The sequence below is a fragment of the Astatotilapia calliptera genome, chromosome 6 (genome assembly GCF_964374335.1).
Source record: "Astatotilapia calliptera chromosome 6, fAstCal68.1, whole genome shotgun sequence".
Classification (NCBI taxonomy): Eukaryota; Metazoa; Chordata; class Actinopteri; order Cichliformes; family Cichlidae; genus Astatotilapia; species Astatotilapia calliptera.
In genome coordinates this window covers 31,036,300-31,057,152 of record NC_137427.1, presented here as the reverse complement: position 1 = coordinate 31,057,152, position 20,853 = coordinate 31,036,300, and the positions used below count along the sequence as shown (strand labels likewise).

The window sequence follows — 20,853 nt, the reverse complement described above, 5'->3', positions numbered from 1 at the left end:
TAAAGAATGTTCTTACTTCCTCTATCAGTGCTGTGGGGGAAAAAGTTAATTAGTTTATTTGGTTTAATCTTATGTGTAATGTTGTGAGTTATCTGACGAGCACTGGATACATCATTGGGTTAAAGTTTGGAGCCCAACACCAGCTTTTATTATGAAAAAAACAACAACCTCAAGCTGCTTCTTTAAGATAAAACAAACAGAAAGGCCGCTTCCTCCTCCTCCTCCCTCTCTCGGACCCAGAGTTGTTTCAGGAACACTTTTTTTTTTGCGCTCGCTGCCTGCTGGAAGAAACAGGACAGTCGCGTCCGTGCCAAGGAGAAGGCGTAGACTTCCTTCAAACATTTCCTCTACCATCTCCGCTTTCGTGCCTCAAAGTTTTGTTACGAGAAGAGTTTTACTTTAAAGAACATACTAATAATTAAAAAAACAATCTCTGCCTGATCGCCTTTTGCCTTTGCTTTAACACACCGAAGAGTCCTGCTCTGCGAATCTTCTCGCATCTGAACTTTTTTGCGACATGGACTGGGGAACACAGCTCTGGGTAAGTTGACAGCTGGCTCAGAAGAAGCGGAGGAGCCTTCTGGGATAAGTCCTTAGAGGACAGCGTTCCGCCTTTTCACTGTTTCTTTAAGTGCGGTGCCCTCTTAATTGTTTTCGTCGATATTCACCGTAGCACACGGTTGTTTTTCAGTAGCTGGCCTTGGCTAAGCAAGACAACAGCGGGAGTCTATCTGTAAAGCCTGCAGCGACAGGATTTCGCAACTCCTGCTGCATACCTTATCATAAGCAGAGGGGAAAGGAGAGGTTTATTACTCTTTTCTGGTGCACTTTTGTGTACACACAGTGAGCTTAGGGTGTGCTCCACCACACACACTGTTTTATCCTCTTCTTTCATATGAGCTCAAACCTGAAATTTTCCTTTGTGACAGGAAGTGTCCTGGCTGCAGATACAAACAGTGCAATGTTTAGGAAAGTATAACCTCCTTGCTCTTGCCCGTGTCTCAGTTGTTGAATCATCAGTACAGTCAGCTCCCTCATCAGTCACGGCACACCAACACCAGCGCCTTCAGTTGGGTGACAGGGCATTTAAGGGACTGTGGCTACAAGCCACAAGATCTAAGGCACTGACTGATAAAGATCTCTCTCAGCGTTTGGCTCTAAAGATCAGAAATCCTCTTCCCCAAAATCCTAAAGCAAAGTTCTGTCCTGCCCGGTGTCACAGAACGACAGGAAATCCTCCCATCTGGAAAGCTCCAGATAGAGATCGTTCACCATCTCTGCTTCTTGAACAGTTCATTGATTATCAGAGTAGTTCCTAGTTAATCAGATGAGTGAAGGTGGCTGCATGTGCCTTTGACTACACATTGTTGTATTTTAGGTCAAAGAAAATGAAAACATTTGGGCACAGCGATCTGAAATGATTGCACAGATAGAGTTAGACTTAGTGAGGCTGATGGCCTGAATCTAATGTGTGTCTGTTCCAAAAGAGTTGAAAGTCATTCAACTGCATTCAATTGCTTGCAGTGGGTTTGGCTGCATACCATAAACTTGGGTGTATGAGGCTTCATTGATACTGGAGCAAGAGTTAGAGGCCTAGACCTGAAACGATGAGAAAAGCGTTATTTATTTATTAGTTTAGTGAGTAAATGTCTTGTAGACAAAAGCATGATGTGACATTTGAGAATTCTTTCCAAAATCAGAAGATATTTGGTTTTTCATGGAACATAGAAACAGGTATGATTCTCACATTCGAGGATTTGAAACCATAGCTTTTTTGCATTAAAATTGAGATAAGCGGTACTGAAATATGAAATTGAGCCTGCACAGTGCAGTGGTTAGCACTGCTGACTCATAGCAAGAAGTGTCCTGAGCCTTTCTGGGTGGAGTTTGCATGCTCTCCCTGTAGCAGTATGCTTTCTGTCCAGGTGTCCCAGCTTCCTCCCACAGTCCAAAGACATGCTGGTGATTCTAAATTGGCTCTTGGTGTGAATGTGAGCATCAGTAGATATCTGTCTCTCTGTGTGTTATCTCTGCAATAGACTGGGGACTTTTCCATGGTGTACCTCACCTCTTGCCCTATGATAGCTTGGAGAGGTTGAAGCCCTCCCCCTGATTTGGATAAACAAGAGAAGATAGATGGATTGATCCAGTTTTAGGTTAACATGCTCTCTCTCTGTTTGTGTAAACTGAATATCTTGGGGATGAGGAGAGACAAACCCTGGAAACATGTCATGCATTTCTTTTTCAGCTGATTTAATAGTGCTGTTTTAATTCTGGAAGAACTTTCAGCTGTTCCGGCTTCTTGGTTGTGCATCGTCACTATCTCATCAAATTAAATCATAAAAGATTTATTGGGCCTGATTTCAGACACATGCCCTCTAAAATACGCTCAGACATATTAATTGTCTTTGGTGAGCGTTCGACTCTGTGCTTGATGTCAAAATAAAGTCCTGTGGGTTTAGACAATATTTTGTTGCACGGCATAGCTTTGTAATGACCGACTTACTGGCTGCTTAGTTAAAACCACCACCAGTTCTTATTAAATATGACGCAATCCAGAAGGTGTCGAATCACCGCGGAGCCAAGTCAATCGCATGTTGTTCAAAAGAGAAAAAAATCTTGCAATTTGTAACAAGAACGCATGATGTAAGCAGCGTACTTTGTGCAGAAGGTTCAGCATTTCTATTGTCCTATCAAAGATTTTGATTATTTAAAGCATGAGTTATCCCATTAATAGAAGTGAAACATCTCAGGTCATGTGGATTTAAACTCTTGCTTGAGGACATGCAGCTCTGTCACATTGAAAACCATCTACTTCGCAATCAGGATGATTGTGTGTCCGTGTACGTGCGTTTTGCTTTTTGCCAGTTCAGTTGGAAGAAATCTCCCTGATCACATGATGACACTAAAACAAGCTAGCTGTGGAAAATAGTGGAAACTGACTCGTTCATTTAGGTCATTTTGATAACAAATATTGTACATGTTTGCACAGAGCAGGTAATCAAACTTAAAGAATGATGTTGCTGTGGAATAGTCTCTCTTTGTTGACCTGCCTGCATCCTGCTGATATGTAATTCAGGGACCTAGATATAAATCAGCTACATCACTGCTTCCTCCATTGTGCCCAATTTCTCCTTTATCTTGATCCCAAGTTGTATTGGCATGTAAAGCAATGGTGGTTGTATAAGAAATATTAATTGTATGTTATGCATTTCTGGAAATTACGGCATGTTTATTGATGTAACGCCTATTTTGCACACAGAGCAGTGTAGTACAGTGTTTTAGGACACCACTCATTTCTTTATATTCTACTATGAAAGTTGCAAATGGGTGCAGCGATTTATTAATGTGCAAACATGAATGGAAATACAGTATATAAAGCAAAAGCAGAGTTTGTACAATTCTAACAAGCTTGAAAGTCAATATGTGGTTTGACTACATTTTTTTTAACACCGCCTGAACGGATACACACAAGTATGAAGGCGTAGTAGAGAAGGTATTGCAGGCAGCTTTCTTGTCATTTCTTTCAGCAGTTTTCAGGAATAGTTCTCCAGGCTTCTTAAAGGACTTTCAAAGCTGTTCTTTGGTATTCTGGCTCTCTTTTATTCTGCTCTCTGTCAGGATGAGCCCACACTGCTGGTTGAGGTCTCTGGCGAGGCCAATCCATCACTGATAGTGTTTCATTGTGTGTTTTCTCTATCCTGATATGATTTTAGTGCCTTGGCTGTGTGTTTGAGATTTGACAAATTAAGCATTTGGCAATAAGATGCTTTCCAGATGGTATTGCATGGTCAATCAAAATCTCACTATACTTTTTTGTGTTCATAATTCCATCACTTTTGGAGTTTTGGAAGATGCCCAACACCACTGGCTGAAATGCAGCCCCGAACCATGACATGCTTGACCAATTTTACACCTGTCAAAGTAGGTTATCTTTCAACTAACGAAATGGGAACAAATTCGTTGCAAAGCAAAGTCTAAGTTTTAAATGGTTTCTTTGGTTGAGTTGCCTGTTATATGTAAACACAGCACTGGTTCATCTTTTGAGTTAGGGGCCTTTTTTTTAATCTTTGAATGATTTAGAGAACAGTATTTAAGTGGCTTAACAAACGAAAAAGATTCCTCTGCAAATGCTCAGTTACATTGACTGCAATTTGCTAAAATATTTAACTTAACTTATTTAACTGTGCATTACGTTTTCCAGTAAATACACAGAATCCCACACTGCATATCTTTAAAGGGTGATTTCTATAAGTCATGCTTTAAGTGACAGATTTCCACTTTGGCAAAATTGACATCCACTAAGCTTTCAGCTTTTTCTTTAATTCTTTGCTGTCCATATTCTAAATTTACATTTATCGTATTTTGTAAAAATAACAACAAAAACAATTCTAAAAGAGCCTCTTTGAAAATCTTTGACTCCAATATGTCAATTAAATTCAACATGTATCTAATATTTCAGTGACAGTGTATTCAGTTTTCTGAAAATGGGTATAACATTTAGATAATTAGCTTTATTTGCACGGACAATTTAACATGAAATTCACATTCAAAAGTTGTATGATTTAAAAAAAAAATAATTGCAAAGTAAGTAATAGAATTCATAGTAATGCGTAGTAAACCTGCCTGGACGTGGTCTTTAAACACGAGTCGTACAACCCATTTGAGTAAATTACCACTCTGACAAAAGCTATTAATAACTTAGAAGCTGACTTACAAGTAGTTATTACAGTAAATGTTGTTGGGTGGCTTTTATGAGTAGATGAGGTAAAAACCTGACACCAGATCAGCTGCAGTCAGGAAGCACGGCTGCTGCTGGCAGTACTGTGAGGGCAGGACCAGTCAGACTGGTTCCAGGGTTTAGATAGGCCCCTGGGAGCGTCAGTCACAGGGCGGAGGTTCACGCTGAGCTAATCATTATCTCATTCTTGAACACTCTTTGTCTTACAATCAGTTTCCTTTTGTCACACAAGCATGCACATGTATTCCAGTAAAAGTGAGGTAGTGCAACAGAAGTGGGAAATGCACGCATTAATCTGTGTCAAGAACTCGTCATACACTCTTTAATCTCTTGCATCGAAACCTGCATTAAATAATTCAATCTGATTTCCACGGTCATTTTACTTCCTGGCATAAACTATGTTGCTTTATCATACTTTCCTATTTTCTTATCCCGTTCGCCTCCTTCATGGCCTCTCATATCAAACTGTGTTACTGTGTGATCTCCATTTAGATTCCCACTCCTCTGAGGACTCTGTATCTGTGTCTCTGGTCCCAGAAGGCCCTCCAGCACCAACGCATGCACTTAACCACACACACACACCACAACAAAGAAAAAGGTGGAGCCCTCCTTTGTGCTTCACAAGAGACACAACAAGGGACCCACCCGTGGGACTTTATTACGTGTCCCAGACTCTCATGTTTCCATGTAATCAGATTGTTTTCTCCTCCGAGGTGCTTCTCACTGTATGTCATTAAACAGTGTAAATAAAAGCCAGCAGGGCTCCCTTACCGGTCCAACAGGTTTTTGTGTGTGTGTGGATTGATTTGCACAGATGTGTCTAAAGCGAGGCAGGAATGCTGACAGGAGAGTACTGTTGGAGCGCTTTTATTCTCTACTACACCTTCATACTTGTGTGTATCCGTGTGCAGTGAGTTATTCTTAGGCCTCCATTTTCTATTTGTGGCAGATCGACAGCCTGATTAAATGAGTTGCGAAAGGCAATTTAATTAAAGCTCAAACGATTAGCTGAGCCACAGGAAATTAATCAGTGTTCGTCTTAATAAGGGATCAATTTTTGTTGTTTTAATTATTTTTTTAATGCAAAATGGCACAAGTGAATGTTTTCTGCTTATTGTTTTATGAAGGAAATAATTTTGTTGTTTTTAAAAATTTTAATGGGCAAAAAATGAGTTACATGAAGGCATGTTGGACTGTGGGAACTTACAGCCCAACTTACATTGAGAAAAAGACCTAATATTAGCTTGATAGAAGAAGAAAAATTAGGAAGAACAATCAATAATGAGAATATTAAGTTAACTGCAACCCTAAATTAAATGCAGAATATGCGCCTTGTGAAATACATCCCGGGTTGAGCAATGAGTCTCATTTTGTGAACTAATTGTGTAAGTCAAGCAAAAAGGCCAAATATTCTCCAATGTCTGCGCTGTGAGAACTTTTGCTTCCTTTTGTGATTGCAAACTGTGTATTCTGGGCTTTCGTGACCTTGTGTCAGACAAAAGAAACAATTTCATAACATCTGTTATGGCTTCGGAAAATTCTCGTGGGCATTTAAAAGTATTTCCTGACATTTTCAAGACCAAGTCGTCTCACTGAGAAAATACTCAGCAGCAATGATAAAAACAATAATTTTTTGCAGCCCTGCAGCACACGGCGCTGTGGATGTTTGCTTTATCAGAGTGGCTGTTGGTGAAAAACTCTTTTAAGTCCTGTGTCATAGTTTGCTGAAGCCGTGTTTTTGCTTGTGCATGGTCAGCTTACAGAGTTTTAAAAGGCAATCTGACCTACTGACATGCTATGGCATTTGTATAGTTAGGGAAGTAACAGGATGAGGAAGGAAGGACAATTTCAATGGAAGGAGAAGTTTCCATTGAAATTGTCCAGAAACCAAAGGTGATATTTTGATATAAAACATGTTTCTCTGTGCTGTTCTTCTTTCAGGATCAGTATGATGTCATCGACAAGCATACACAGTCGGGCCTTGACCTGCTGGACCGCTACATCAAATTTGTGAAGGAGCGGTCGGAGATAGAACAAAATTACGCCAAGCAGCTCAGGTGTGGTCCTTCTGAATGTTTATTCATTTTTATATGAAATGGGATCTTGAATTTATTTTTTGTGTGTGCTCTTACCCTATGCATGCTAGTCAAGTGGATGTTTTTACACTTTTCCAACAGAAATCTCACAAAGAAATATGCCAAACGAGGAAACAGGGAAGATCAAGACTGCAAGTAAGAAAACAAAAACTCGTTTCCAGCTCCAGTTTGAGTTGCATTGTTACATTTCTCCATTTCAGCTCTTATTTTTTTATTTGTATATAACATTTTCTTGGTTTTTGAGGTTTTTCTGATATAACCTTTAACTATATACTTTAATGACTGCAGATAAGTTGCAAATGGTGCAAAGTTTTTGCAGAAATGACTGAAGATTGTATGTAAGAGAATGCTGTGATCATGTGGGCTAACATTTTCAAGTTTCACGTTTAGCATCTTTTTTTCTTCTTTGCATTCACACATTCGGATAAAAAGCTTGAGCTAGTGGAGTAGCATGGCACATAATTATATATGATACTAAAAATTGTGCTAACTGTGGTTTGGAGGCTTAAAAGATTTTGAACAGATGGTCCAAAACTATGCTAATCAGTAGATAGCTATAGCTTGGTAGCATGGTAGTTAGCTTGAAGTAATAAAGGCTGCATGTCAAACATAGAGAATATGCAAACCATATACGAAACTATATCATTCTGAGTCTGAAAAACAAAGCAAATGAAGAAGTGCCTTATACCTGAAACTATGATGTCCATTATAACCTCACTCATTAGCATGTAGCGCAACTCAGTTTCTCAGTCAGACGTGCTGCTCGCCACGTCTGGTTTAAAAACACACAGACGGCAATGCAAAAACACTCCAACAGGACTTCAGTAACCAGTATGTGACATGTGATGCTATGATCACTATGTCCATTTTTTAATAGTTTGTTTATTACTTTTTTTTTTACAACTGCTGTTCAGAGTAGGGTTTGTTTTGTTTTTTTACCAAATAGTACGTTAAATCTTGACCTTTGGAGCCAACACTTTATCCCTTTGCCATCTTCTCGCAGGTTCAGCAACCATGCTTCATTCCAGGAGATCCTCAACGAGCTCAACGATTACGCCGGGCAACGTGAGCTCATTGCTGAAAACTTGATAACTGGCATCTGTGTTGATCTCTTGAAGAAGCTTCAGGATTTTAAACAAGAACGGAAAACGGTGAGAGAAGGAGGAAGCGAGTGTGAGAGGGAGATAGGGAGGGAGGGGGAGAAAAAGAAAGGAAGAACTGACGGGAAAGTTTGGCAGGTTAAAGACTGATTTGCACACTTTGCTGTCATCATCTTGAACCGCCTGACATTTATTGCATCCTCTTCCTTCCTCAGCACCTGGCTGATGTCAAGAAGGCCCAGCAGAATTTAGAGAGCAGCTTTAAGCACCTAGAAAATGTGAGTCTTGTGTTGTTCGCGGTTTTAGTTTGTTACTGAGCAGATCACTCAAGTGGTACCTCAAGATGAAGATATTCTTGGTAGTAATTCTTATTCTACAGATGTTACAGCAATATCTCAATGACATCATTGGAGTTTACGTTATTATGATTTTTGCTGTCATACTGTTAATAATTTATTGGTAACTCTTCAGGTGACAGATTACCCGAGGGGCAGTAAAATATGGCCATGACTTTACTCTTAGTATCTCAAGTGGAACTCAGTTCTTTCATTTTTAAATTGTTAATACTACTAGGGCTGAAATTATTAAAAATAAAGTTTGTGTTTAAGTTTAATATGTGTGTGTTTATGCCTACAGACGAAGAAGCGCTATGCCAAGGAGTGGGCGGAGGCGGAAAAAGCCTCACAACAAGCAGAGAAAGCGGAGTGCGAGGTCTATGCCACCAAAGTCGATGTCGAAAAAGTAAACACACACATGCACGCGCTAGCTTTACTTGAGCAGTGTTTCGTTTTTAGTTTGTTTTTACCACTTTTGGATTTTGTGATATTTTCCCTCCATGAACTTTTACTTTCTGTCTCCCGCTCACCTCCTTGTGTATCCTCCCATCACCTCCGTGCATCTATTCCTGCATTCCACTTTGCATTTTGTTTTGTCTCTCTTCATTTCTTTTTCTTGCTGAACCCTTTTATCCTCCCATCTCTTGTTTCTGTTGTTCCATCTGCCCTTCACTCTGAAAGGCCAAGCAGCATGCCCATGCTCGCACTCACACGGCAGAGGAGTGCAGGAACGACTATGCAGCAGAACTCCAGAAATACAACAAGGAACAGAACAACCACTATTACACCGACATACCGCAGCTCCTCAATGTAAGGCAAACGTATTCATAAAAACACTGTGATGATGTAGCACAAGTGGACAAAGCTAATATGACATATGTCAATATAAACAAAACAATTCAGTGAGTTCATACATTGATGAGTGGCCATTGTAGAAATCAGCAAGTCTGATTGTGAAAGGAGGCCCTTTAATTTGTGCTGTGAACAGAAATTGCAAGGCATGGATGAGCGGAGGATCCGGAGCCTTGCGGATGGCTACTGCAAGTTTTCAGATATTGAGAAGAAGGTGCTGCCCATCATCTCGAAGTGTCTAGAAGGAATTTCTGCTGCTGGGACAAAAGTTAATGAGAAACAGGCAAGTGTGAAATGTTTGTCATATTTTTTTTCTGTCAGGTTTAGAGTCATCTCCACGAAAACACAACTTTAAGCAAAACTTGGAGATGTCACTGTTAACATTTTCCTGCAGAGTTTATGGGCTCAGTCACTTGTTTTTGGGTGATTTTGATTAAAAAATTAAACAGTTTTATTAGTTTTTCTCATACTGTATTCCAAAATACAGGATTATCTGTGGTATGAAACTGCATCGATATTGGTTAGTGGATTGGCCAATCGCAAGCCATTAGCCACTGAGTGTGTTTGGGGTCATGACATCAAGGCTGCAGCCATCTTTTATACTGTCTGACTGTCACACAGATAACGGCTAATTATTAAGCTACAGAATTTCTCTTAACGTCTGGAAAATCCAGATCTGTCATGTAAAACGTTAAGTGGAAAAAAAAAAAAAAAACTCTCAGGCTACAAATTGGAAATGAGTCACTTATACAGAAATTCACCTCTTCACTGTTTTTACAGAGGGGTAAAAATGTACCTAAATGCATTTACTTCTGATCAGCGTATGTAGACAGCATCTAGTGGAAGGAATGGTGGTTTTTGACTTTGATGTTGCTTTTTAGCTGTAAAATTTGTAAAATAAAATAAATAATTAAATAAAAAGATTAAACGCCTCTAATTGCTGCACTTAAAAATCCAGTGTCACTGCCAACCCTTTTAAGGTCTCCGTTTGTTGCTTTGATGTGACTGAGTCTATTTCTTTGTTTTGTTCTCTGGAGGACTCTATTCTGGTCATCGAGCAGCACAAATCTGGTTTCGAGCCACCTGCAGATGTGGACTTTGAAGACTACTCCCAGGGCATTAAATCGGCAACCTCAGAGTCCAGCCTCAACCCGCCAAAAGTGCGTGGCCTGATCTGGCCGTTCAGCAAGAAACACAAGGTGAACTTGTACCGCACTCTCCTCTTCTGCATGTAAAAACCTGAATATCATTTCTAATCTGGGCTAAGATGATCCCAACATTTTTAAAAAGATGTGTAGCTAACTTAGTTAGTTTTGTTAGTCTTTCCTAAAATAGTACATGTTTTTACATTATTTTGAAATGAAGACACAGAGTCACGATTGGGCATGCTAATCAACTTACAAAGACACTCTTTTTCTTTTGCCTTGAGTTATTTAAATATGGAGCTTGAAATTACAAATCTCATCAGGATGTAACATAAACCTTGTTGTTAGTATTATAGAGAGAATTTTAACCTGACAGGCAGTTTGTTTTTGTGTTGCAAGTCTCTGAAATTGTGATGAAAGACCTTTTTTTCTCTACAGACCTTTATGACCTTTTATACTGTAATACAGAAAGCACAGCCCATTTCCTTTCAGTGTCCCATTAAGCCACTGCATGGAACAAAAGCAGGACCTCCCTTAAGTGGAATGCAGCCATCATTAAGGCATCTGTGTTTTCCCTGCTGTGACGTGTCAAGTTATGAAAAAGGTCTATTATCCAGCAGACTGCAGGAAGAGCTTCATTCTGTATTTTCTTTTCATCAGCAGGTCCCATTCAAAGTCCATTTACAATACAGTGTTAGTCAGTCTCTCAACACTTTTACAGAGTTAATCTCCAAACTCTAGAAACAGAAAACCTGCAGGTGCTCGATGCAGTGTGGGACTCTGGCTCCTGTCAACCTTATCAAGAATTGCAAATACGGTCCTGTCATAGTCTTATAACAGCAGTTTCGAACAAACGCACACACGCATACATCAGACTCAGCTCACATTCCACTCATGTCGTACCCCACTACCCCATTGCCTAGGGGGCCGATTCTGATTCCAGGCTGCTGCACAGACATGCCCCAAACATATTTCTCACTGTCCCTCTTTACACACATTATTTCAAGCTGTGCACCTCTTTCACCCGCTCTCTCCCCTTTCTTCTTTTCTCATTACCATTGTTATTTTATCCCTCCTATTCTCCGCTCCCTTGCTCCTCCACCTTGTCTTGTTCTGTTCTCCATCTTCCCCTCCTTCTTTATTCCACCCCAACCCTCAGCCTCTGTCAAACTCAGGATTTCCACCTTAAAGACATTAAACAAATGTTGCTTGGTGAGTGACGCCCCCGTCTTGGTTCACGTCTGACCTCCATCCCCTCGCTTGCTGTCGTGTTCACGCCCTTGTTTTGCTGTCCTAATCTGTTTCATGTACACAAGCTTTTGTTGATATTGTATCTGTGCGTTCCATGCCATGTGTTTGATGTGTACCTGCCTCTTTGTTTCTTTCTGTCTAGATAATGCAAGCTCACAAGCAAATGGTAACAATTATGATCACTACATAGAGGGTATACCGGTAGAATTTGATCTGGTGCTGGATTCTTTTCAAGGGGAAGTGATATATAAGCAGTAACTCCACACTAATTAATGCTGCACTGACCTTTGTGGGTAGAAAGCACAGACACCCTTGCTGTCAAGTTATCCCAGTAGCCACTCAGTAAAAAATGTCCCCTATAGACCACCACAATAATAAAAGAGACAGAGAACTGTTAAGAGGACATAATCAATTGCAAAGAAGTTTAGTTTTTACTATTTTGATCGCTCATCGCAGCTGAGGGGCATATCTGTTTCCGTTTGACAGCTTCTGTTCGTGACTGACCCCACTTTCTTGCGCTTAGCTACAGTTCAGTTGGCTTTCAGTACCTTTGACCCCTACAAAGCAAGGAATTTACTTCCTGCTTGACTTTAGATTCCTGACACAGGGAGGCATCTGCTCCAAGTCATGTCATTCAGGAAATAAATGTCACCGGATAGCTGGTTGATGTTGTACTTCCTCCAACTCTTCCAGTCACTGCTTGCAGGGGGATGCTGCAACACATTACACTGCTCATAATTAAGGAACACTTTGAAAATACATCATATCTCAATGGGGGAAAAAGTCATACTGGATATCTATACTGTAATGGACTAGGTAATGTGTTAGGACTGAAAGGTGGCCACATTGTGTGATGGAAATAAAAAATTATCAATCTACAGTGGGCTGAAAAAATGAGGTGGCAGGCGAGTCCATTTTAATTGCAATTTCATTTAATTGCAAGAGCTCAGAATGGCACTCAGTAGTTCGTTTGTATGCCTGACAACATCCTAATGATGGGTTATTACCTGGGGGATCTCCTCCACGATCTGGTCCAAGGCATCGCTGAGCTCCTGGACAGTCTGAGATGCAACCCAGCACCACTGGATGGACTGAAACATAATGTCCCAGTTCTGTTGGATTTAGGTCAGGTGAGCTTGGAAGTCAGTTAATGGTATGAAGTCTTTCAACTTCTAGGAACTGCCTGCATGCTCTCACACATGAAGCCGGGCATGGTCTCGCACCAGGAGGACCCCAGCACCCACTGCACTGATGTAGGGTCTGCCAGGTGATCCAAGGATATCTAATAGCAGTCAGGGTGTTGTTGCTTAGCCTGTATGGGTCTTTGTGTCCCTCCATGGATATGCCTGTCCAGACCACCAAATCGGTCATCCTTAACAATATTATGGGCAGCATAACACTGTCATGGCCTTTCCAGTCCAATGGCCTCCTCCTCCTGTTCCTCCTTGCAAAAAGGAGCAGACACTGGTCCTGCTGATGGGTTAAGGACCTTCTACAGCCCTGTCCAGCTCTCCTAGAGTAACTGCCTGTCTGCCGAAATCTCCTTCATGCTTGTGAGACAGTGGTTGGAAACACAGCAAACCTTCACGCAATGGCACATACCGATGAGCTATCGTGAGACTACTTGAGCAACCTCTGTAGCGTCCAGGTATCACCTCGTGGTACCAGTAGTGACACTGACCTTAGCCAAATGCAAAACTAGTTAAAAAAGCAGTCAGAAAAGATGAGGGGAAAATATCAGTGTCCTCCACCTGTGAAACAATTCCTGTTTTTGTAGTATCTCATCGTTGCCCCTCTAGTGCACCTGTTGTTACCTTCTTTAAAAACAGAACAGCTGAAACTGATTAAACCCCCCCCCCCCCCCACCACCACCACCACCACCACCCCCCGCTAGTTAACTGAGCACGTCATTAGCCAAGAAGTTTAAATGACTTGATGCTTTTCTCTCATTTAAAAAGTGTTCCTTAAATATTTTGACCAGTATAGATGTAAACTAGAGCTCCTTCCACAGATGGGAACTATTTCCTCCAGTCATATGTGTATATAAACTACAGTTAGGTCCATAACTATTTGCACAGTGACTAAATTGTTGTCATTTTTCTTGATACATCGCAGCTGAGGATTTAAATAAAAAAAAAAAATCAAGATGTGATTGAAATGCAGACTTAATTAATCCCCTACTTTAACAAAAGTATGGCATTAAGTGTTTTCGAATTACAGACATTTCTTTTTTCCCAAAGCTCAAAAGCAATTGTTGAGTGACAAGCATAGCCACAGGAGGGCAGTTTCCTCTTTATCTTACGATTTAAAAATAAATTGAGTTGATCACAAACATTGAACTTGTGTTCAGTTGTTTACTGGAGCTCTCGGTTCAAAACCAAAAGAGATGTGATGGAACATCATTAGGTTTATTTTGTTTTTTCAGCCTATCAGAGAGACCAAAAAAAAAACCTATCAGCACATAAAGCCCTGAAAGACCACAGAAGACCACTGAAATGGATGATTAAATAATTTTTTTAATGGGTAAGAATAACTTCTCAATATCTAACCAAGTCACGAACATTCAGAATCCCAGGTGTTCTCAAATGTGTTAGATATGCTTCAGAGTAGCCTTATCTAAGTCAAGAACAAGAGACACCTTCGTGAATAAAATACGGGGCATTTACAACATAGCGCAAACTACTAGTTACATTCAACAACAGAAAGGCAAGATTTAACTTAAAAATCATTAGACAGATAAAACCAAGATTACCGGAGAGAAATCGCTCATGATCTGAAGCATACACATTATCTCTCAAACATGTTGGGGGCAGTGTTATGGTATGGGCATGCAAGGCTGCCAGCGGAACTGGGAAACTAGTGTTTATTGATGTTGTGCCTGCCGACAGAAGTGGCAGCATGAATTCTGAAGTATACAGAGCCATACTTTGCTCAGATTCAGCAGGTTCACTGAGCAGATAGCTAATAACCAACAACACACTGCAAAAGCAAACCAAGAATTTCTCAAGACAAAAAAATTGGATATTTCTAAATACACAAGTCAGGTACGTGATCTCAAAGCAACAGAGAACGCATTTGAGTTACGGAAGACAAAACTGAATGCACAGAGACCCACAAACAAACAGCAACTGAGTGTGGCTGCACTAAAGAGCATCTCAAGGGAGGAAACAGGGTTTCAGACTCCAGGCAATCATTGACTGCAAAAATAACTACATGGAAAAACACTATATGACTAAAATTTCTAAACATCTAATAGAATACATTTGTTAAACCCCTTTGAATTAAAACTGAAAGCCTGCACTTCAATCACATCTTGATTGTTTGATTGTAAAATCCACTGTGGTGGCGTGCAGAGGAGAAATTACAAATGTTGTCATTGTCCAGATGCTTGGAACGGCCGTACCTTTATAATTGTGTGAGCATGTAGCCTGTTTGAAGAAGAGAAGAAAGGTGCTGTTAGCATAATAGAAACGTGTCCTTTGGTAGCTCCAGGCAGTATCCAGGTACAGAGAGGGCGAGACAGCGCGAGTGCAGCTTTCATTTATCACTGACCGTGGGAAAGGAAGCTTCGCTTTGTGGGGTAATTTTCAAACAACACCAGTTCCCCGCGCTCCTAAAGCCACATGCCATTTAATTTACGCTATTATAAAGACGTTCTTATTATATAATTAATAAGCACACTTGTTTTAAAATGAAAGCGCAAGTAAGGAAGTGATGAAATAACTAATTGCCACAATAAAGAGCTCTGTAAAGGTCGGGCTGCATTGTGGGAGTTGGGCTGGTAGTGAAGCTTGTTTCTGGGCTCCCGTCTCATCAGTTCAATAAAATATTTCTCAGTTTTATTAGAACGCCTCTGATGGTGGAATGGCTGTTTTATTGCCAATATTGTAAATGTATTCATGTGTCATTTGCTTCCACCCAGCGCTGACGGATGCACATTTGAACAGCACATCATGTCATAATTTTATATAAACCAGAAAATGCTGTGTAACCTGCAGATCCCAGTCGTCTTCTACACCTGCTGGTGCATTTCTAGATGCTCCACCCTAAATGAGATTTAGCTTTTGTAGGCGATTCTCCAAGAGCAGCAGCTCGCTGCGTTTACTGTCCATTTACTGTTTCTGGACATGGAAAGTTTTGAAACACAGTCGCTGTTATCAGCATTAGTACTGGTGGCACCAGCGTGGGTTATGCTAGATAAGAGATCTGAAAGGAAATAAGTGATATGGCATTACACCTGTAATCACAGTCGGGTGTGGTGTGTGGAAAAAGGCCTAGTGGGCAGTGCACGCAGGGTTCTCAGTGTGGTTGCAGTTACTCTTTAATTCCCCCGATCAAATGCTGTTATCTCATGGGAAAATCGACTGTTTTTGTTCTATTGAGGACGTCCTCTGAATTTTCTCTCTCTGTGATGACATACAGGTATGTAACATTTAAGGTGAAACATTGAAGTAAATTCAGATCAATTTAATTTAAAGATTTATTTTACATACTATTTACAGTATATGTATATTATAGCTTGACTATCCAATCCAGGAAAAAGCTTAATAAAAAGTTACAAAATATGACATTTTAACCTGGAGGTTCACTTCACAAATATATTAAAAACAACAGTGAAGACAGCCAAAGTGGTTTTTATTAACTATCATGTATAACGAGTGCGCATAAAGCAGTAAAGACCCAACATTGATTGTTGCTGCTCCAGCTGTTTCCAAAAATAGATTGGACTAGATTATTGAGTCCAAAGTCCAGATTAACATTTGTTTAATGTTAAATGCTTGTGCATGTAGGCATAAGGAGCTCCTTACCTTTTCTAACTACGCTCCTTCTCCTACTTTTTAGTAGTTTAAAACATATTTCTTTTAAACTGGTGTGCCAATATTATTATTATTATTATTATTGTCTTACTGTAGAATCAGTAGTGCTGGCACTTTACCTTCCAGTGTAGCTTAACACAACACCTGCTACCTTCACAGAAGTCCTCGCTCTTCGTGTAAAACACTTTTTGGTTCGTAAACTAAGAACCAAAACCAGCAAGAAAGTCCCAGTATCATAAATCATACAGGGTCATATTTTTCCCAATTAGGCACATTCCTAAAAACGTATAATATAAAACAGTATTCTGTAGTTTGCATTTGCATTGTGTGTCATATTTTACTTGTTTGCTGTGCCTCTTTGTTATATTGTCTTTTAAAATTTACTATGTGTAATGAATTGAATCTTTTCTGCTACTTAAATGCGTACTTGTATACCATCACAGGAGAGAGAGTCGGCCTTGTTCTGTCTGTAAACTGTTCATCCAGTATAAACTGTAAATGCATTATTACTTACTGGGTTTTTACTATAAATGTCTCTCCCTCGTTTCTGTTTCCTTAACTAACAACCTGCATTTGCTGCATTAACCTGTGTGTGTGTGTGTGTGTGTGTGTGTGTGTGTGTGTGTGTGTGTGTGTGTGTGTGTGTGAAGATGTCTGTCTAGAGGTGGGAAAGATGAAGACAGCCGGTGGTCAGAATTCATATGATTGTTGTATACGTGATGCTCAGGAGATTTAACTGTTTGCGTGTGCGTTTCCGTTGTTGTTGGTGTCGTGTGTGTGTTTGTGTAGCAAACTCCTGCAGAAGATTACTCTCACCTTCCTCCGGAGCAGAGGAAGAAGAGGCTGCAGACGAAGATTGACGATATCCACAAAGATCTGCAGAAGGCACAGGACCAAAGGTGAAAGCGTCGGCAACACTATGACAGACGTCTCTGAAAAATGCTTTTGACTGTGACAGACAGCCGAGTGCGAGCTCCTTTGTGCATGAACTAACTTTGAAATGAAACGCGGCTGCCCGAGGCTATATCTCCCACACATGCTTCTTGTTTAAACCAAAACAGCAGCAAATATATAAGAGAGATAGAAATGCAAAGTCATCATTTCATATCTTAAATAAATGTGTACTTCTAACTTTGTGGAAGCTTAAAAAGGTTATTTTCTGTTCGAACGTAATAGTACCTAGAGCTCATGTCAGCTCCATTAATAGATAACAAAATAACTTCACCAAGCTCTGACCCCGACCCCATTCAACAGCTTTGCAGTGATTTAAAACAGCAGCTCAACAAGTGTTCTCAAAAAGACTTCCTTAAACATCACATTCCCCAAACATTAACACCTCTCTCTTCTTGTTTCATCACTTTTGTCAGTGAAGCCCTGGAGAAGATGAAGGGTGTGTATGAGCAGAATCCACAGATGGGAGACCCCTCCAGTCTGGAACCTCGGATCCTGGAAATGACCAAGGACATGGGCCGCCTGAGGGGAGAGCTCGCCAAATACGAGGTTATCGCGCACATACATATGCACACGCAAGCTAATACCGTACTGTATTTTGGGGAAATTTTCATAAACATTTCAAATCTTCATGTTCTTGACAGACGTGGCTCTCAGAAGCTCTGGGAGGAGAGGAATCTCCATTTCCTGTCAACAACAACACAGAGTATGGGTAAGTTTAAAGGAAACGTACGAGGAGACTTTCAGTTTGCTTAGCTTAGCTTAGCTTGATGTAAATAGCACAGTACTAAAGAAATGTAGACCACCTGTCATAAAAAGAGAAGAAACTGTCCAAAACACATTTAAAACTGAAATCACATATTTATGCTTATAGAAAATCATAATTTTCTAGTTCGGTGATCAGATTTGTGACAAAAAAGTTTGGCTGGGCCACTGAAGATGTTCACATTTTAAACTTGGCTGTGGTGGTCTGACGTTTATGTGACTTTTTTCCCCTCTCAAAAAAGCAAGGCACCTCCTTAGGAGCTATTGCTTGATGTAATTTTAAAAAGTCACATGGCCATCACATGACAGTTGTCTGAATCAGGGGTGCCTTGTGTCCTGAGTCAACTGACTGCTGGCTGTAGCTTGATGTCTGCCTTTTAGACACTGATACCAGTTACCTTAGCGTGTGAACATTTAAAGTGAAACAGAATGAGTAATCTTTTTTTTTCCATCTGAGGACGAGCATGTCCAGCAGGGTAACACATGATCCTGATGCGAACATCTACGCAGAGTTCGATGAAGAGTTTGATGAAATAGAAAGTCCTATTGGCCAGTGCACGGCTCTGTACAGCTTTGAAGGTGAATTTTATGACTGACATGAAACTTGTTAATAAATAGGTCTCCATTTAGCCTATTATACATCTCTTACTTGGGTGTTTATGTGCAGGCAACAGCGAGGGCACCGTTTCCATTAAAGAGGGAGAGCTATTGAGCATAATGGAAGAGGATAAAGGCGACGGATGGATGAGAGTCCTTAGAGCCAGTGGAGACGAGGGCTATATACCTTCATCCTATGTCAAACTCGCATCCTAACTTCCATCACAGAGCTTGTGATGGAAGTTAACAGCCAAAGGTGAACACAAAGTCATTCCAGATAATTGGAGCTGCTCTCTACATCTTTTATCTCAGCTAGTGATGTGTATGGAGAGATGAAAGTGAGTGATTATAAAGTTTGTTATCGAGGCTGATCGCAATATCATACACTCCATCTCTGCTCGCCGTGGCAGACGTTGCCTCTAAACGCAGACGGACGAAACTTTGACTTTTATAGATCTCAGCTCTTTTAAAACAAAAAACCCCAAAACTTTTGAATGTATGCCTGAACATTTTGTCACGTGTGAAGTGACCACTCCTGTAACATACTTTGATATGTTTATGGCAATGTTTGTATCCATCCACTTGACTTTCCCACTAATGATTTGAATTAACCTGCTGAACCTTTTCTTGTTTTAACACCAACTATTTACCCAATTCCTTCATGTGAGAGGATAATGTGAGGGTTTTTTATTATTATTGTTATTATTATTATTTAGAAATGTGATGTTTAATTATTTTAACTGAAAACCACTACTCAGTAGGGAGTGCACAATGACCCTCCCAGTAGACGGTGAGAGGAAAGGATAGGTTTACGTGTGTTTATGGTCTGTTTGGAACAGAACTCGGGCTCCATGTGAAGATTAGTCATTTTTCTCCATGGCTTCACCAACCGGTTATTCAAACACTTTCACTTTGTTGCTGACTCCTCCTGACCTGATTCAGACATGCCGCGACAATGATGGAGACAGTCACGCTATGGAAGTGTAACTATACTTTTGAACATTTAGATCTCGCAGCGATTGTCATGCAGAGCACAGCGTCTCTGTCTGCACGGTGCCTCTCAGAGACCTGTAGCTTGCCCGTCACACGCAGGCCCTGACAGCGAGCGAGATTTCTCTTCTAGATTGGGAATGGGGAAACTGCAGAGGTCTGTCTTAATCTTATTGGAAATTAATAACTGACTTGGCCAGATAACGAAAGCACAATGGTTGTTGCTGTCTGGGGCATTTTCTGGTGAGTCAAGCAACTCACAAAGAGCCTGTGCGCGGTCTAATTCGGCGCACGCTCCTCGGTTAACCCGTGGCATGCGTTCAGGCTCGTGTCGCGTAAAAAGTGATGTTACACATTCTAACATAGTGACGTTTACAGAAGTGTCCATGAAGCTGTCAGAATAAAGGAAGGTGGCTGAAAGGGGGCTTATGCAGGATCTGAGTACTGTGAAGACAGACTTTTTAAACCATGTGAACCTATCCTTTGTCTTCACACCAGACATTGTAGTTTCTCTGTGACAGAGGGTTGGAAGGGAACTTGCTTTGCGGTGCTTTTTGTGAATTAAAGGTTTGTCCGAAGCGAAAGGAAAAGTGCTGGCAATGAAAGATCAAAGTTGTGAAAAAAAAATGCAGAGTTTATTAATTTTTGATCCCTGTGAATTGCTTGTGTTTGAGGGTGCAGCTTCACTGGCTTTATCATATCTGTTAATACAAATGTGGTCTACAGGCAGTTTTTGGCGGTGGTCGGACTCACGCTGGAAGGGTTACAGCTCTCATGGTCAGCTGTTTGCTTTCTGTTTCTCATATTCTCAAATTGTTTAAACTGCATGTTTCCTGAATGTTTGCCTGGTCAGATTGTCTAAAATGAGGTCCTTTAAAAAGCAAAACTCTTTCCTTTTCTTTTTTTCTTTAAACTTGAAATGCCGATGGCCCCGTTCAGCCAATATTATGAAGAATCACGGCATCAGTGGAAAGGAAATGAGTTTTATGATTCACCTCCTCACTGGAATCCCTCCCAACAGCTATCAAATATTTCTAAGATCAAATCTGAAACGTTTAAAGATGAGCCACATAAGGTTTACGCACGTCTTCTCCAGCACTCTGACCCGCACGAGTAAATGTTTTCTCAACATTCAAAAGGAATCATTGTCATTTTTTAAAAGAAAATGTTTGTATTTACTTGTATCATAAAAAAGGAAAAACATTTGTCTCGT

At 40.5% G+C, this 20,853-nt stretch overlaps 1 protein-coding gene across 2 annotated transcripts; it reads left to right on the top strand.

Annotated features, from left to right (window-relative positions):
• The first annotated feature begins 249 nt into the window (after positions 1-249).
• On the top strand, positions 250-20,843 carry trip10b (thyroid hormone receptor interactor 10b). 2 transcript variants are annotated; one of them, XM_080303140.1, is made up of 15 exons: positions 250-541; positions 6,683-6,798; positions 6,919-6,972; positions 7,841-7,988; positions 8,153-8,215; positions 8,574-8,678; positions 8,954-9,082; positions 9,261-9,407; positions 10,162-10,323; positions 11,663-11,686; positions 17,127-17,236; positions 17,705-17,837; positions 17,933-18,000; positions 18,511-18,632; positions 18,721-20,843. In XM_080303140.1, the coding sequence occupies exons 1-15, from the start codon at positions 518-520 to the stop codon at positions 18,864-18,866; spliced, it is 1,551 nt and encodes a 516-aa protein (XP_080159266.1). In that variant the 5' UTR covers positions 250-517; the 3' UTR covers positions 18,867-20,843. The 2 variants fall into 2 exon arrangements, with proteins under 2 accessions (XP_080159266.1, XP_026027410.1); XM_026171625.2 differs by lacking the exon at positions 11,663-11,686.
• The last annotated feature ends 10 nt before the right edge of the window (positions 20,844-20,853 follow it).